Raw genomic sequence first — 18,487 nt, 5'->3', positions numbered from 1 at the left:
TTTGCTTAACAAAAAAATTAAAATAGGACAAAAGGAATAGTTTTAAAAAGAATAACAGTTGAAAATGAGTTTTGAGTTACAACAAGTTAATGGTCGAAAAGACAACACATGACATGATACAAATGTTTGAAACACTTGCGACTTCCCAATTCGTTGAATCAACTCCGGATCAGAACTATTTCTTGTTGTTAGCATTATTCCCTCCAGCCGCCGCTTTCCTGGCTGCCTTTTCTTGAAGCGCCTTTGCGTCCCTGAATGGCATCACACTTTTGTAATTGCTAATCACACAAATCAAAATGTCAAAAAAAAATAAAAAAATGTCACCTCTCTCGTCTTTGCTCGGGGGTCAATCCATCGCCTTTTGGTTGCTTGGGCTTGTGGCCTGCCCTTGCTTGAGCCCTTTCCCGATCCCTTTCTCTCTGGTTTCCCCGTTAGCTTAAGTTAAGCTCAACAACAAACAAACAAACAAACACTAATCTCTCTTAATATTTGGAGTTTGGACCCCACCAAAAAGCCTAAAATTGGCTATGCTTCTAAACAAAAGAAGAAAAAAAAAGAAGCATGATCTAAAATCAGAGAGGAGAAACATATCGTAAGGATATGAGTCATTCTCGATTTCGCCAACAGCCACCAAACCACCAATATCTCAGATTGTTGTCTATGTATAACAGTCAATACACAGAAAAAAAAAAAATCAATGGACTCAAGAATTAGTGACGCTCAATCATCAAACATTATATAAAACAAAGTTTGAGAAAGATCAGACGCGGAGTTTACCTGATTGAAGGGTGCGATTGTGGGTTGTGGTAGATGGATGGAAGAGTGGGGAATAGATATATTAGTAGTTGTAAAGTGATGCAATTCGTTGTGGCAGTCAGCTGGAGGAAGGATCGAGAAGCCGCGAAAGATTCTTCCTTTTGTTTACGTCAATTTGCACTTCTACTCCCCAACGTTAACTCTTTTTCCAATTCTACCCTTTGTGTACTCGCACACCCTAACACTTTGTTTTGTATTTTTATAGAGTTCTATTATACATACTCCCAAATTCTACTCTCTTATTTTACTCCCTAAGATGACAAATATAAATTTATTATTTTCATTATGTGGTCCCACAGAAAAGTGTCTACATAAAAAAAACATGTGAGAGGGAGTACAAATTGAGAGTATAAAGTGGGAGTATACCAAGTATTTTTCATTTTTATATATATACTAGTTTTTTCACGCGCGTTGCGCGAATATGATAATGCTCAATGTTTATTTTTAAATAAGCACTTCAAAGTATATCAGTACAATATTATATATGAGATGTTCATGCATATGTAATTGAATGTTGATTTTTTTTAATTTAAATTGATAATTCAAAGTATATATAATTGTCACTAAAATAAATGTTTGCAATTTTATAAAAACGATAGTCTAAATACTTAATCTAAAAATGATAGTATAAATAAATACTACTTTTGGTAATAAAAATTTATACATTTTAAATCATATTAATAAAGAAATACGATTTACCATTAACGTAAACAATTGTGATGTAATCCAAAAAATATTACGGGGTAGTTTCACGCTTCAATTTTTTAGGTTATTTGAATGTCTTCTTTGTCAACAAATCCTCGCCAAGTAGTTAATATGGTTTGAAGGTAAGGAATCTTTGCATTGTAGAAAATAAAGCCAATATAACCAATGCAATTTTATCTCTTTTTTAATTTTTTGATAATGAATATTTTTTATTGTAGAAGATAAAAGACATATAACTAATGAAATTATATCTCTTTTAAAATTTTTTGATAATGAATAATTTTTATTGTAGAAAATAAAGACAATATAACTAATGAGATTATATCTCATTTTAAATTTTTTGATAATGAATAATTTTTTTTTTGAATAAAGGCATTGTAAACATCGAATTCTAAATTAAAGGAATGCATTTGTATTAATTTTTTTTTTGTTGTAATTACTAATTCAATAAGAGTAATAGTGTGGGGTACTCACTTTTCAATAATATACTCTAACATATTCGTAGTATATGTTTAACAATTATGCTAACTCTGGTTGGGATGAGTTTCGAACCTAAGACTTTTCTTATAGAAATTAATTAGTAAGTTTGATAGGTAATATACCCCGGGTATACGACCCTAAGTACTATACGTATGTTGCGTGTACTATATGGGTATTGGCTCATCCCTATTTAAGGGACCTTAGCCCTTCAAGTTGGGGACTTTTGGCCCTTCTCTTCCTCTCTCTAGAAGAGACACCAAAATATACTCTCTCATCTCTTTAGATAATTGAATAATTATCGATAAAAGGATGAAGTGAGGGATTTGCATTATACTCCCCCAGCTTCTCTTTAAAAGGTCTAAGAAGCCAGAATACTCTCTATTCTCTCTACTTGATCAAAGAGCAATGAATAAGATAGACTTATTAAAAAAGTTTAAAAAAAATGCATATTGGAAGTTGAATTCTTCAAATCGCAAGCCTGAATGTAAGGAATACTTCTGCAATTGAACAATTAAGTTAATAAGTTAATTGAAGAAAAGTTGCATGGGTCAAGTAGTGGTCTCTGAGTACTAATAACAGTATGAAGGTCTAATTCAACCATTACTAATACTTAATGAAATAATTCGTACACTGAAATGACAATCAAAAACTTTAATCAAGTTTTGGTTAACTAATTGGAATTTACAATTTAAAAGATCAACCAAAATTATGCACCACAACGTTTAAAGTTATACATATGTAGGTTCAAAGTAATGCACATGTGTAGTTTCAAAGTTATGCACTTCAGAATTAACAATTATATCATATTTGAAAATTATAGAGAGAGGAAAAAAAAAAGAAGTTTTATTTTTATATAATAATAATGTAAACCATTTTCATAAAATTTATATTTGCAAAACTAAATAATATCTATAATACTAATCTAACAGCACATATATTGGAATATATACACAAATAATATATGTATTATATGCACATATAATTAATATTCATAGATATTTAATTAAAATATAATCTAGAACTAAATTAATTGTTTGGAGCAAGAATTAAATTAATTGTTATATGTATTAAAAAAATTAATTGTTATATTATGATTTAAATAAATGATAATTAAAGAATATGAAAAAGATATGGTACATGTAGATGTATGGTAATAGTGATGTGGTCATTAATGTTATAATCCATTAATATTCTATTTGGTAAAATTTATTTTAGAACTTGTTAGAATTTGTTCATTGTGCCCGTTGGCCATTAGCTCTAACCGATGAACATTGCACGTAAATAGAAAAGAAATAGAGAGAGTAAGAGACAACAAAGAGCAGGGAGTATTTTTATTCCATCAGCCACATCAATACAAAAAGGGTACAACATATATATAATATACAAATATAGCGGATACAATAATGTAGCAATTAATTCCCTGACCGTTACATAATAAATAGGAATAATGTCCATATTAAATATGGTTTATAACACTCGCCCTTGGACATTATTTGTCCATGATCTTGCCGATTAAAAACTTGCTAAGAAAACCTCATGGGAAAAACCTAGACAATAAAAGAGTACATGGTACATGAATGGTATACTCAAATACTTTTATGCCTCGTTAAAATCTTCACTAGGAAGCCACGTGGGAAGAACCTAGTTGAAGAAAAGAGTACATGATATTTATAAACTCATATATAGTCCTAGTTGCCTCATTAAAAACCTTATGCTAAGAAAACCCAGTGGGAAAAAACTTAATTAAGGAAAAGAGTACAACTATAACTTTCTGCATTTAATCTTCATGATTTACAAGAGTTGGTGGTATTCTAGACCAATAATTTATGTGTATGTTGTTGCTCCCCTGAAGACAACAACTTTCCTGATTGCCTCAGCTCGTTAAAAACCTTAACTTAAGAAAACCCAGTGGGAAAAACTTAGTTAAAGGAAAAAAGAGTACAATCATAAGCCTTCAGGGCATAATCTTCAGGATTTCGGGGTTTTTCTATTTAAATATTTATTTGTAACTTTCTCCTCGTTTATCATACTCATGCCTCGTTAAAAACCACACTAGAAAAATCCAATGGGAAAAATCTAGTGAGAAAAAGAATACATGGTATATATGTATTCATATGTTGGTAAAGTACAACTTGTTAGTCTTTTAAGACTCAATCTTCAGAATTGATTTAAGTAAATGTAGTCCTCATCTCCCCCTGAAGATAACAATCTTCAAGTTCTACATTTCATAAAGTAGAATAACTGTTTCAAAAAGGAGTATAGAGGATATGATATGACAATCTTCATGATTGTTACTATAAGTTAACATTTTATACAACGATTCTCGTGACTCTTTTGAAGCTTATGTGGGTTGAATATAGCCAATATTCTTTAACCATACCCACTTAAAACATACTTTTATTGTCCTCCCATAAGTCAGTGGAGGTAGAACTCACATAACTAGTTTGGAAAAAGGAGTCAATACCAAGTCATCTATGAAAACACTCATTGGTTTATCACATAAATTTACTAGAAGATATTTGGAGCACTAAGAGTTATAAGTGATTTCACTGTAAGGACAATGTCAGTCCTAATACGATCACGGAACTTCTGGTTCTCTTGTAGTGTTCCAATAATAATGAAGTAATGGACTTCAGATCCAAAATGTCCTTAGAATCATTTTTGAGTTTAAACAGTTCCTTATCTTCTTCAAGAGATATAACCGTTAATGTGATAATTCAATCATATTTATCCATATGAAATGCGTTAAAGACATCTTTCGAAAAATAAACTGATTGATGTATATAATGTTCAATGAAATACTCGATCTGCAGGTCGAGATAATAATTGGTTTTCCAAGTCCTTTCATTTCACTTTTAGAGCTAATACCATTAAACTCTTTACGATGTTTATAATACCAACATAGGTTGTGGTAATAATTAATAGCTCCTTAATAAGTACTAATGGTATATATTGATTTTTATATTTTCTTACTTCAGGAGGAAATTACTTAGTTAATTGCTTTACTATTTAAGTAAAGCATTTGTACTTTAACAACAAACTTGTAATATTTATTTTGAGAATTATAGATCCATCAAGGATTTCTCAAATAAACATATCGTATTTGGTAATTCTATGCTCATTTACAACTCAATAAAGAATACTTATGGTACATATTATCCCTTCAAAATGAAGGTAATAACTCCATTCGTAATTCTTTAAAGAAGTCATAATGACACATAATTCCTTCTTCAAAAAGAGAATTACTCAGTCAATTATGATCTGTGCTAAGGTCATCAAAAGACCATACCGTCCAATGACCTTATTGTCATATGGTCATGATGTTTATTATCTGCATATCTAAGTTTATTATGCCAATTATCTTGTATATCAGAACTAAATTTTATCGTACATGGGAGATTTTGGTTAAAATCAATCAAGGGTATCTGCATGAACCCATGTGCTACAAATACATGCTATTGTACCACCTTATTGCTTTCATTTCTCTTTCGCACAAACATCCATTTGTAACCAACAGGGTTATCATTCAATGGTGTACGTTTTATCAAGAGAATTTGTTTTAGCGAGTCAAGCTCTGCCTTAATTGCTCCTTTAAATATTAAACAATGAGGATGCTTCTGGCACCTCACCTGGATCCAGTTTATTTAAATGAGCAATTTATATAGGCGTGTGTTGTCGACAACTATAATATATAGTTTCTCCTGACTTCATTAAAATTTTTAAATTAATCAGAGCGTTGATATTTCCCAATATTAAGATATGATTATTCCGCATCCCTAGTATTATGTTTGTTTGGTGCACCTTTACTAGGGTTTTTGTCTTCTGGACAAATGTCTTTAGGACATAATTCATTTTAAGACAAAAGTGACAATGCTTCTTTGCTAGATCTACTGTTATGTTTCATATCTCTTAAACCGACAAATCTCCTACACTTCTGGTGTCAAGGAGTATCGAGATATATTTATATTTGGTCCAATTTTGGGGATTATATATGGGACCTTGTCACTCTTTTTGATCAACATGATCAATGTATATATACGTTTTTGGTATATATTTGGCAGATTATTTGCTACTATCGCAAATAGATTATCTTCTGAGCTTCGAGTTCAGTCTTACTAGTATGTGGATTATAATGAAGATTATTCCGTTTCATTGATTTCTCGGCATTTAAATTTGGGTATATCTCCCCCTAATGCCGTGAAATAGATCTTCAGTATGCAGTCAACGTATCTTTTGACTCCCTATCATGGGCTCTATGTAAACAGATGAAGTGTTATAATCATAGCCCATAAAGATACGCAATAGTGGTTATATAAAAAATTAGACTGCACACTAAGAATAATTACGCAGATTGGGAAATGGTTTACACGTACTAGGTTTATGGGGGATTTATATGCAGTGTGCCGAAATTTAAGCAGCTTGAGTACTATATTTCCCCAACAAGTATCCGTCACATTGGAGTTGTTACAAGAGTGTTTGCTTCATGCAAAGCATCTTGGTTAGATTCAACATTGTGATGAGTATTTGGGTGTCAACAAAATGCTTCGGGGTGTGGCGCGCGCGTGACAAGCGCCTTTTACACCCACACTTGGAGCATACTTGTTGATAGGCCAGAGCTGACAAGTTTGATCATTTTTTTGTTGTTGTTACGACCATGGCCTTACCTTTTCCTCTTCTTCTTCGGCAACCCCTCTTGGTGTTGCACATTTGAGCAACATCGTGTGCTTCGTGCACTAGTGCAGAGCCAGCTGAGCATGCATTATGAGTTTGCATCAACAGTTGGTTGTGCTTTACGGTTAACAAGTGGGGAGGTGGGGCGAAAATTGACTCATGATGTTTAAATATTTGCCTTGTACTACTAGTAAATTACAAGGTTATTCGTATGGAAATAAGGTCTTGTTAAATTAAAGCCAAGCAGAAACATTTGTCTTTCAGAACTTAAGATGCGACACAACTTTGTGTATAGCTGATTTAGAATCAGTTACTGATTTAAAACCTAGAAATCCCAAGTTAAATTAGTCAAATTGTTACTTGGAAAGAACAATGATATTTGCTAGTCAAAGCAATCCTTCAGAGATTTTTATAAGGCATAGGGGTCCTTTTCAAGAAGACATTCATGTTTCAGACCATGGTTTAGATAGTAGCGAGAGAGAAGAAGAAGAAGAAAAAAAAGACTTTTAGCTTTAAGGCCGCATCGTTCGTGGATTTCTCAACGACCGTATCTTCAGGATATGTAGGATTGAGATAAATATCAATTGCAATGGCCTATGTTAAAGAAGTGCTCCCGTCCAAGATAAGATTGGTAAATTCATATTTGGAGATAGTATCCAAGATCTAGATTTTTTTCAAAAAAAAATCTATATATACTATGGCGGGCTAAAAACGAGAGCCCACGTATAAGCCGCATAATCAAAACTATTGTTATGCTAATAAGGTAGAACTAGCTATTGACCCGTGCGATGCACGGACTAATATTAATATTAATAGGAATGAAGTATTTTTGTACAAAAAGGCAGTTAAAAACGTTAAAAACTTTGGAAAGGAAAAAAATGTTAAGATTAATGAATTTAGAAATTACAAAGTACTAATTAATTAACAAATTACAAATTGTTAAAAACTTCTTTGTAAACTACATTAGTTGTACTGTTAAGAGTACTTTTTGAATCATCACAAATTAAAATCTTGAGGCCGTTTGGTTGACTTATTCTTGATGCAGCAACATATAGTTGTCCATGGACAAAAACTGGTTTCCTAAGGATCAAACCAACATTGGACAAAGTTTGGCCTCGACTCTTGTTGATAGTCATTGCATATGACAACATGAGAGGAAATTGTCTTCTATTGAACTTGAAAGGTAATCTTGTGTCAGATGGCGTTATCGTCATTCTAGCAATCAAAACCCTAGTGCCAGCATTTGGTCCTGCAAGTATACTTCCTTCAACCACATGTTCAGCTAATCTTGTAACAACCAACCTAGTACCATTGCATAGTCCTAGACTGTGATCAATATTCCTCATTAACATTACAGGTGACCTAACCTTTAATGTTAAAGCATGATTTGGCAAGCCTGAAGCTCTAATAGTGTTTAAGAATTCAGGTGTATGGACATCTGCAAGTACAGTAGAAGAACCATCAACTTTGCAAGCTGTGTCAGAACTGAAATACGTCTTCCCTTCACCTATAGTCAAGTCCGACATATATTCATTTACTTCATTGACAACTTGTAATGTTGGTGCTAAAATAGCACTGCTATGAAAGCAGCTACCATCAATTATACCACCGTTGAACTGAGGGAAAGTACTGTTAACAATAGTTGCAATAGGATCACCATTACATTTCAACAACATTTGAGAAGGGATATCAACCTCAGCGTAACCATCGTTATCTTCTCCAATAGTACCATCACCTATTGAAGAAAGCCAGTTTGCAAATTCTTCCATTCGTTGTTGATCCAAACCAGGTTGCATACTATTTAACCTCAAATTCTTTGTTAAGCGCATAACTTTGCAATGCTTCCAAAGGTATGATGAATTGATAGCTGAAGAAACAATGTCTTGTCTTGATCCTTTTGGCTCCACAGGTAAAATTTGCCTAAAGTCACCTCCGAATACCACTGTTTTACCTCCAAATGTCCTATGACCACTGTCTTGATTAACAAATCTTAATATATCTCGCATTGTTCGATCCAAAGCCTCAAAACAGTGCTTGTGCATCATTGGTGCTTCATCCCAAATTATCAACTTCGCTGCAACAATGAGATCTGCCAACTGACTACCTTGATGAATATTGCAAGTTGACTCTTCATTGATAGAAATAGGTATTGCAAATCGAGAGTGTGCTGTCCGTCCTCCCGGCAAAAGCAAAGATGCTATACCACTAGATGCCACATTGATAACTATTTGACCTTTAGCTCTAATATAAGCTGATAATGCCCTCCAAAGAAATGTTTTGCCAGTACCACCATACCCGTAAACAAAGTACAATCCACCCTTGTTAGAATAAACATAAGAAATAACAGCATAATAAATTGACCTTTGTTCATCTGTAAGTTGACCATGAAGTAACTGACTTTCTTTAGCAAGCAACTCACGATCGTATGATAACTCTTCCAAGATCAACCTATTGTCAGTGGTAAGAGACAATTCTCCTGAGACTAAAGGCATGTCTGGAAAATCCTTCAAACTCTTATTGTAAAGTAATAGCAGTTTTTCCAACTGTATTAGTGCAAACTCCTTTTTTTCTTGGTCGTTTAGAAACAAATCTGAGGAATTGAAATTAGAAATTTGTTAGTTAAAAGAAAGGCTAATTTACAATGTAATTAAGATAATATACATCATTTGATGTTAAGAAAGTATGGACAAATGAATACCTTGATCATTTAATACTTTTCGTCGATTGTATTGAGCATCTTCTGCCAGATACGTCCAAACCTCGTTCCAGACATATTCAGGCCTCCCCATTGTGTTTGCCATTAAAAGTGTGACAAACAACTTTCTTAGTGAATGTGCAGTAGACCATTCGCTAGCTTCCTTAATTGCATCAATGTACTTAAGATCATCATCTAGTAACCCACGGGCATAACATGCATCCTTAAAAGTGTTGTACTCTTTTCCATTGTATGTTTTGATGTCTTCAAAACTCTGAGGTCCTCGAACTATGTTCAATAGGCAACGAAGATAATAAAGCTCCCCAGTACCAGGTGGTACGTAAAAAATACGACCAATTGAAAAACCACGTTGCCTTGGCTGCCATTGCCGCACATTTTTTTTCCAAACAAATTTATTCGGCATTTCAATATAACTTAACAATCTCGCTTCAGAGTATTTCTTGTTAGCTTCAAACCATTTAGTAAACATGCTTTCACCCAAGGTCTGTCGATTCAAAATGGTTTCCACATCTTCATCGTCTTCAAAGTATACTGTTTGGCTATCTGGCAAGTGGAAACTAAGTCGCTCCACAGCTGGAGTTCTGCATTGTATGTCATAGCTAAGTAACCGCCAAGTAGCCTCTGAAGCTGAAACATACCTACAGTCATAGTACATGTTTATCTCATCAACAACCTCAACACCATTAGCTTCTGCGGAACTTCTATAGAATTCGGCAGTGACTCGATCATTGCCTTTGTTGATATACTTGAATAAGTACTTGATAGATCTGGACTGGTTGCACCATTCAACATTCAAATGTGCCTTGTACCTCAACAACAAATATCTGTTATGAGGCACCACATACCTATTGTCCATTTGAATACCATTCTTTGTTATTGTTCTTCCATCATCACGCCTTCTATATATAGGGTATCCATCTTGATCAAAACTTGATGAATCAACAAATCTTTTGGGGAAGTATTTGGTACATCGTCCATTGACCATGCAAGGTGAGTTAGATCTAGCAACACCGCAAGGACCATGTACCATGAATTCTTCGACAGCCTTATAGTAATCTTTATCAATCTCTATATCAGGAATTTCCGCTGAAATGAATTTATCAATGGAATCAGGAGATGATTCCATCCTGTTGGATCCAAGAAACAACAGGATATGTGCGTGTGGTAGTCCTCTTTTTTGAAATTCAATTGTGTATATTACTGTTCAATAAAAAAAATTAAATTAATATCAAAACAATTGAAAAATGGCATACTACAGTGATAAGTAAACAATTGTCAACCTCTTCATTCCTTAATTGTGTTTGTTTAGAGAGTATGTTGTAATGTGATTGTGATTGTAACTTACATTGAGGCATTTATAAAGTGAAATGAAGCTGGGCATCCATTGATCATGTAACCATTAAATGATATTGCCATGGGAAGGCCAATAGTTGAAATCATTATGAATAAATATTTGTGTGCTATTTAATGTCAGTTTTCTTAATAATTGGGACAGTTGTGTGTGCTGCTTTGCAGAACACTTAAAAGTTTTTAATAATCAATCATGCTTTCATAAAATAGAATTAAAATATCATCAGATCATATTTCAATGCTACATTGCTGTTTTCACAGATACTATAGCTTATCTTACCTTCCCAAATTTAATACTCTAGTCATGTTTGAATAAATTTTTTTAAATTCATTGTTTTAAGTTCATTAGAATAATAAATAAATTTTGATTAAGCTATAGTTCCACATTTGTACAAGCCCCAAAAAATGGAAATTGAGAAGAAGAAGACATAGATGTAAGAGCAGACAGACATTGATGTGAACGACTAAGGTGACTTTCTTGGTTTTTTAATTCTTAATATACACAGTGGAATGTGTACATGTGTTTATCTGCTTGTTGTAACTTTTTATTTAGTGGGTGTATTATATATAGAGTACTTAGTTGTGTAATTGGCCTTACTGAATATTAAAGAAAAAGAATGGTCTTTTTTATAAAAACCGTTAGTACATTTCTAATAAGTAAGTACAATTTTGCTTATTTAAAAGGATCTTAGATGTAAAAAAAACAAAGAAAAAAAGAAATTTGAAAAGTATCTAAAATGGCACTAAAATGGCCTTTCTAAATAGAGTATAGAAATTGGTTAACTATATCTAAAACTGTATTTTGTTGCTTTGTCTTCTTTTCACTTGGTGGTTCACAGTACATACTTGCTTAATGTATATTGCTTCGAACTGCTTTGTCTTGTATTTCTTGCTGCCATATTCGTAGTTGTAGGTGCTTTTAAACTGCAAAACTTAGACCTGCAAAACTTTACAAACAGCAATAACAAAATAGGAGAAGGGTAACTTAATAATAAAGTAGTTCTAAGATAAAAAAACAGATATCAAAAGTTACAACCCAATCGAATATCTGGAAATGTCATCACACAACACATTTAGAACCAATGTCTACAATCACAAGTTACAACCCCTCCACATTCAGAGCTCAGTTTTCTCTGAGTTTTGGTCAAATCCTAATTCACTATCCTTTTCCAGTTGATAATGGCAGTGTGTGTCTTCTTCTTTGGACACTGGGTGGATGAAAACTCATCCAAAAGCCTTCTTTTAACTGCTTCACTATCATTGCCACTACCTTTAGTCATTTGAGTTAATGCATTTGGCAGAGGACTTTCAGCCTCTTCATCTGAAAAAAAGCCCTAACACATAATAAATAGCAAGAGTTAGATGACCTTGAAATTTGTAAAAAATGTGAACTTTGTGAACTCAAAATTTGAAAAAGTAATTACCGCATCAGAATCTAAGTCATCATCCAATAGCTCAACAGAATTAGTTGCCTTCTGCTTAGTAACCTTCACCAGCCCAGGACAATACTGGTTCAAAATTGCACTGTCATCTTTGATTTGCATGACTGGAAAAGCAAGGTTGCGTTTCTCTAATCGATCCCTCTCAACATTAATCTTGAATAGCATTCCTCTACCAACCAATGATACAATTTCTTTAGGAATTTTGGTTGGAACCTGCATTTTAAGCCAAAGTTACTCTGTAATTTTCCTATTTTCAATAGGACCAGCTTGTGGTAGAGATTAGAAAGGAAGTAATAAAATGCTTACCTTTGGCTGCATAGCCTTAAGCTCTTCAGCTGTGATGCCCCCCAATAGCTCAAGTGCCTCGCGATCCCAAAGTAAGAATGGTGCACTACCTTTGGCATCATACACTCTAATTTTTATCTTATATCTTAACTTAGGTTTATCGCAGTGAGTTCCACACTTACCACAGACATACATCCCACCCTTTAGATCAACCTTTTTATTACACCTAGTTCCTATGCAAGAAAGATAATACCAGTCAATCAAATTACAATCTAACTCCAGAATAATACATGGCACCCAATATTCCCCAGTCTGCAAATGAATGCAATCATTGTGTTAAAAAAGTTTTTAATGAAACTTTAAAATAATATACCAATAGAGACTCTAAAGAAATGTACCTCACTCCTTTCATAGAGTTCAGAAATGGTACTTAAAACCATATTAGAACTGCTTTGATCACCCAAAGTGTAAGTTGAAAAACTAAGGCTGGAATTTGATGTGATGCTCTTCAAAGGAGTTGGTTGATTACATAGTCTAATACAAAGCATGTTGACAATTATAAAAAGAAACACTGCAAATTTTATAGACAGGAAAGCATTACAGTTGTATAAAAAAGTGTAACTATTAAGATAGAAAATTACCTGTCTCTGAAATCAGTAAACTCATCACAGTCATGGTTAAACAACAGTTGGGTTGCATCATAGGAGCTACAAATTTTGACTTCTCCACCTGCATTTTAACGAAGTTTATATTTTCAGGTACTCCATGTAACAGAAAAATCAAATGGCTCACAGAAAACAAATGGCTCACAGAAAAGGTAATTCAATCTACTTACTGTTTTCTGGCACTTTAACCCTACACATTTGAATAAGCACAATGACTGGTTCTTTTAAGTCAGATTGGCAAAAGGGCATGACCTTTTCCACATGCTGATCCCATACTGTACATTTCAGTTGAATGCCCCTGATAATGCAAGTGGGATAAGTTGAGTTGAGTGTAGAAGGTATAGTAAATGCTATATTTGTAACTGTAGACTTACTTTAAATCCTCGATTACAAAATCGATCAGTTTAGAAGGCCTCTCATTGATAAGCTTATCCAATGGTGAGAAGATTTGCACCACACGACCAATGACATCTGCCATTAAACAAAGTATAGTCAATAAGATATATGATTAGAGAGTAATCTGACTATTTAAGTAGAAAAAAATAGTAAAACAGTATAACATACCAATCAAAACCTTTGGATCAATTCCTTCTAGACTCTTGATTGAGTCAAAAGTCTGCAAACGAAACATTTTTCTAGGAAAATCTACACCTTTGTATTCTTTGACCAGGGTTTTATGATAGTACTGCAACATGAACGCACTACTACAGGTCCTATAGGTATAGATAGGACTGATTACCAGGAAATTTTTGATGCAATAGACATGTCCTTCTATGAATGAGTTAGTAACAGAAACATTGTTCCCTGGAATATTCAGATGCACATAGGAACCCTATAACAGCAAAAAAAATGTATTTACAGTCAGAAGAACTTACTGTTAGTGAAGGAAGTTTAAGAAAAACTAATACCGTTACCTCTTCATCATGGAATACACATTCCCTCGATCTGACCTTGTCACTGTATCTGCTTTGTACAATATCGTAGGTACGTATCAGGCGCAATCTCATGGCAGCAGTAGTCTTCCTATCATCAATATCACGCGCAAGGATGTACATTGGAGCCATATCTTCTCGTGACAAAGTTTTTCTCTCAGAAATCACAGTGTTTATTTTATGTATTCGAATGGTTCCATTGATTGTAGTCCTAGAAAATGTATATATACTTGTACCCAGGTCCATGAACCGGTATTATTTCTCCGTCGATAAATGCGAAAAGGTATTGTGAATCGAGGAGTCCAGCCGCATTTGAAATGCCAAATGACGTTGTAAATAATTATTGCAAAACCAATTAACCGGCCGTAATTAATTGCCCTAATCTAAACGACACAGTTTGTAATCCAAAGTAGTGAAACTACACCGTTTTCACTGGGCGGGAAAACGAAATGTTTTTTATTTTTCAGAAATGTGTGGCTTTTATATATATATAGATATGCATATGAACTCATATTCAACAAATGAGTTGTATACTAATAATTGTAATATATGAGCATATTCAATAACAGTTCAAATAATAGGTCGAAAAAATTAATAATGATAACAATGTGAAGAGGGCCCAAAACATAAAATACCAATCATTATTGTGTGGACCATGGTCCACACAGTTGTGTGGACCATACTATTAAATAATGCACATTCAATATAAAAATAATGTACATTCAATACAAAAATAATGTACATTTAGTACATTAAAAATGTACATTTGATTATGATCCACATAGCTGTGTGGACCATGGTCCACACAATAATTTGCCATAAAATACGAACCAGTAATAATTTTTTTTTTCAGAAAATTAATGGGTCAATACCAAATCACCAAACCCGGCCCAACAACAATTCTTATCATCTTCACCACAAAAAAACCCATTAAAAGAAGGATCATAAAAATAGGCCTAATTGCTATTTAATATGAAATGGACTAGGTCTTGGCCGAATTGGCCAAACCCGGCCCAAGAAAAGCATTAGCCATTTTTTTTTTAGGATAAGAAAAGCATTAGCCATTAACTATCACTTGTCTGCAAAACCTAGCAGCCAGGTAATAAACAAAAACAAAAATAGCCCTGCAAAACTAACTCCTACACTAATTACACGCAGACTAATTCTAACAGAAGCAGACAAAGTCTAACCACTAAACTAACCATGACAAGAATCTGTTATATACTACTCCTTTACACGCCCCCGCAAGATGGTGGATCCGTCGGAGACACCCAGCTTGGAACGGAACATTCAAAAGACCGGCGAGGCAAGGATTTGGTAAATACATCGGCAATCTGATCCTGCGTGCGAATATAACGAATCGACAGTGTCCCATTACTAACAAGATCACGAACAAAAAAATAATCAAGGGCGAGATGCTTCATTCTGGAATGGTACACAGGATTCTTGCACACATAAGTGGCACCAGCATTGTCACAGTGTAGCACCGGCAGTGTGGAAACCCGCACCCCAAGATCAAGCAACAAATTTCGTAACCACACAACTTCAGCTGCTGCATTTGCCAGTGCTCGGTACTCAGCTTCAGTGGAGGAGCGCGCCACAGATTTCTGTCGAACAGACCGCCATGAGATAATATTAGAACCCAAGTACACAACGTAGCCCGTAGTTGACCGGCCACCATCATGAACACCGCCCCAGCTTGCATCTGAAAAAGCTGTTAGGCGCAAACTCACGCCACGACGTAGGAATAGCCCATGGCATACTGTTCCTTTGAGATAACGCAGAACCCGTTTCACCCCTTGCCAGTGTAGCAACGAAGGGGATTGTAAATAGTGAGATAGCCGGTTAACCACAAAACTGACATCGGGCCGAGTGACAGCAAGATATTGCAAAAGACCAATCGCACGACGATATTGAGTAACATCTGCTGGAGCGGCCCCATCATCAGCATGTAATTCAACCGCAGAGCCCGGTGTCGAAATGGGCTTAGCATCTTGTATGTGAAACTCTTTGAGAATGTCTGTAATGTATTGTGCTTGAGAAAGAAAAACACCCGCTTTAGTTGAGACCACCTCCACACCAAGAAAATGATGCAGCCTTACTAAGTCCTTGAGAGCAAACCGTGCTGATAGGGATGTGATGAACTGATCCAAAAAACTGGGTGTATTCCCTGTTAAAACCACATCATCCACATACACCATAAAGTACGCCACAATACCATCACATTGATAAACAAACAAAGAGTAATCAGCTTGAGACTTCCGAAAACCAAAGGTAATAAGAAAAGATGACAACTCCATATACCACGCCCGGGGGGCCTGTTTGAGACCATATAATGCTTTCTTTAATCGACAAACATGCTTCGGGCGCTCAGGGTCACAAAACCTCGGTGGTTGTTTCATATATACCTCTTCGGATAGAGTCCCGTGCAGAAATGCATTATTGACATCCAGTTGACGCAACGGCCAGTTAGAAGACAACGCCAAAGTAAGAACAATTCGTATTGTTGCTGGCTTTGTAACCGGGCTAAACGTATCAAAGTAGTCTCTACCTGCTTCTTGCAAATACCCCTTGGCTACTAGGCGAGCTTTATACCGTTCTACCGACCCATCCGGTTTACGCTTTATGCGAAAAATCCATTTACACCCGATCGGAGTCTGGGTTGTCGGTGGCACTAACTCCCACGTGTCATTCCGGAGCAGCGCTTGATATTCCTCATCCATCGCATGGGACCAATGTGGGGATTTACGAGCTTGACTAACAGAGGTAGGCTCCAGCATTGGTGCTAAGCTGTGGGTAGTTGTTATGTTGATAAAATGAGGATTGTAATATTTCGGATTTGGGCGCCGATTTCGGACTGGTCGTGCAGAAGGTTGGGTTTGGGTTTGAGTGACTCCGGTACAAAGCTCAGTGTGTTGCTGGAGCACAGAACCCAGTGTGGCTGCCGAACCACTTAGCTCACTGTGAGCATCGGATGGTGGTGGATTAGGATCACCTGGTAGTGAGGGTAGGCTACGAGTTTGAGTGAGGCTTGGGTCAGATTGTTGTTGACGACGTGGGGAAGGCAACGAGTTTGAGTGATTAGTGGAGGATGCCTGCGACTGGTGCGTTTGGTAATTTATGGGGGATAGAGGCGGTGGGTTTTGAGGTTGGGACACTGCACAAGGTGGACTACCATGGGATATTATAGCATCAGTGGATTGAGGTGTGTGTATGGGTAAGATTGGAGGAGTAGAGAAAACAAGATGAGGAATTAGTCCCGTACCTTTTGAGCCTTCCACATCTGCCGGGGAACTCCGTGAATGTGTTAATGCCTGAAAAGGATAGTCAAAAGGAACAAAACGAACATGACGAGATTAATAGACACGACCCGTAGTGTGATCAAGACACTTGTACGCAGACTGAGAGGTAGAGTAGCCTAAAAATATATAGGGCTTAGACCGAGGTTGAATCTTTGAGTTAGTGTATGGTCGCAACCAAGGAAAACACAGGCAGCCAAACGGTTTTAATTTGGAATATTTCGGTGTTGTACCAAATAATGCATAGAAGGGTGATTTATTTTGAAGAATACGTGTTGGCATTCGATTGATTAGATAGACCGCTGTCTGAAACGCATACGACCAATAGGTTAAGGGCATAGACGCATGATGTAGCAATGACAACCCAGTATCAACAATATGTCTATGTCGACGTTCAGACACTCCATTATGCTCAGGTGTGTGCGGGGGGCTAGTGAAGTGGGATATGCCACATGAGCTTAACAGTGGCTTTAATTTTATAAACTCACCACCATTATCAGAAAATAAGGTGTGTATTTTGTAATTGAATTTGTTCTCAACTAGTCTTTTGAATTGCGAGAACACATCATAAACCTCTGATTTCCTAACCAAAGGGTACAACCATGTATACTTGGTAAAGTGATCCATAAAGATCACATAATACCGGTACCCATCCACAGATTGCTGAGTCGAACTCCAAACATCAGAGTATAACAATTCTAGGGGTCTTGAACTTGCCATTGAGTTCGCATGAAAAGGTAATTTATGGCTTTTATTACTTAAACAAGACTTATAACGAAAATTAAAAACAGACCGAATGGAAACATTAGTAGCCTGTAGCATGTGAGCCAGTGTCTTACTAGATGGATGACCAAGGGTATGATGCCAATTTGCAAGACTAGACGCAACAGTGGTATTTATTTGTGGAACAGGAAAACGTGGAATGCAATACACATCATGGTCGTTCCTCCCGTGCAAGAGTGGCGCCCCCGTGAACCGATCCTTCACAACAAAATGAGTGTCAAAAAACTCAACAGATACATTATTTGTTTTGCAAAGTTTCGAAATAGAAACTAAGTTCCGTTGTAGTTGTGGGGCGCATAAGACGTTAGACAGAGTGAGATTACGAGTTTTAGCAGGGAGGAGT

At 35.5% G+C, this 18,487-nt stretch overlaps 2 protein-coding genes and 1 long non-coding RNA gene across 3 annotated transcripts; all 3 read right to left on the bottom strand.

Moving 5' to 3' along the window:
• Window positions 1–17: 17 nt before the first annotated feature.
• Window positions 18–10,514, bottom strand: LOC116024360. Its single transcript, XM_031265254.1, has 7 exons — window positions 9,371–10,514; window positions 8,743–9,262; window positions 7,658–8,643; window positions 778–928; window positions 603–658; window positions 325–430; window positions 18–251 (listed from the first exon to the last, which is right to left on the bottom strand). The coding sequence occupies exons 1-7, from the start codon at window positions 10,512–10,514 to the stop codon at window positions 176–178; spliced, it is 3,039 nt and encodes a 1,012-aa protein (XP_031121114.1). The 3' UTR covers window positions 18–175.
• A 1,772-nt stretch (window positions 10,515–12,286) lies between these two features.
• Window positions 12,287–12,955, bottom strand: LOC116024866. Its single transcript, XR_004099535.1, has 3 exons — window positions 12,864–12,955; window positions 12,487–12,698; window positions 12,287–12,393 (listed from the first exon to the last, which is right to left on the bottom strand). It is a non-coding gene; the product is annotated as an uncharacterized LOC116024866 (long non-coding RNA).
• A 44-nt stretch (window positions 12,956–12,999) lies between these two features.
• On the bottom strand, window positions 13,000–13,824 carry LOC116024359. The gene is made up of 5 exons (XM_031265253.1): window positions 13,695–13,824; window positions 13,505–13,601; window positions 13,301–13,428; window positions 13,107–13,194; window positions 13,000–13,036 (listed from the first exon to the last, which is right to left on the bottom strand). Exons 1-5 carry the CDS (start codon window positions 13,822–13,824, stop codon window positions 13,000–13,002), a joined length of 480 nt encoding a protein of 159 aa, XP_031121113.1.
• Between the last annotated feature and the right edge of the window lie 4,663 nt (window positions 13,825–18,487).

This window comes from Ipomoea triloba, chromosome 7 (assembly GCF_003576645.1).
Source record: "Ipomoea triloba cultivar NCNSP0323 chromosome 7, ASM357664v1".
Classification (NCBI taxonomy): Eukaryota; Viridiplantae; Streptophyta; class Magnoliopsida; order Solanales; family Convolvulaceae; genus Ipomoea; species Ipomoea triloba.
The sequence above is the reverse complement of the archived record's forward strand: the minus strand, read 5'-3'. Positions and strand labels throughout refer to the sequence as shown.

What these genes read in the sequence shown, in the direction of transcription:
- LOC116024360 (XM_031265254.1), bottom strand. Translation starts at nt 10,514, where the DNA reads ATGGAATCATCTCCTGATTCCATTGATAAATTCATTTCAGCGGAAATT. An exon ending in AATTTGTGATGATTCAAAAA is followed by an intron (nt 929 to 7,657) that starts GTACTCTTAACA and finishes GAAGTGCAAATT; the next exon opens with GACGTAAACAAAAGGAAGAA. An exon ending in CAATCGCACCCTTCAATCAG is followed by an intron (nt 659 to 777) that starts GTAAACTCCGCG and finishes TGTTATACATAG; the next exon opens with ACAACAATCTGAGATATTGG.
- LOC116024359 (XM_031265253.1), bottom strand. Translation starts at nt 13,824, where the DNA reads ATGTTGCAGTACTATCATAAAACCCTGGTCAAAGAATACAAAGGTGTA. An exon ending in TGATCCAAAGGTTTTGATTG is followed by an intron (nt 13,602 to 13,694) that starts GTATGTTATACT and finishes GTTTAATGGCAG; the next exon opens with ATGTCATTGGTCGTGTGGTG. An exon ending in TTTGTAATCGAGGATTTAAA is followed by an intron (nt 13,429 to 13,504) that starts GTAAGTCTACAG and finishes TTGCATTATCAG; the next exon opens with GGGCATTCAACTGAAATGTA.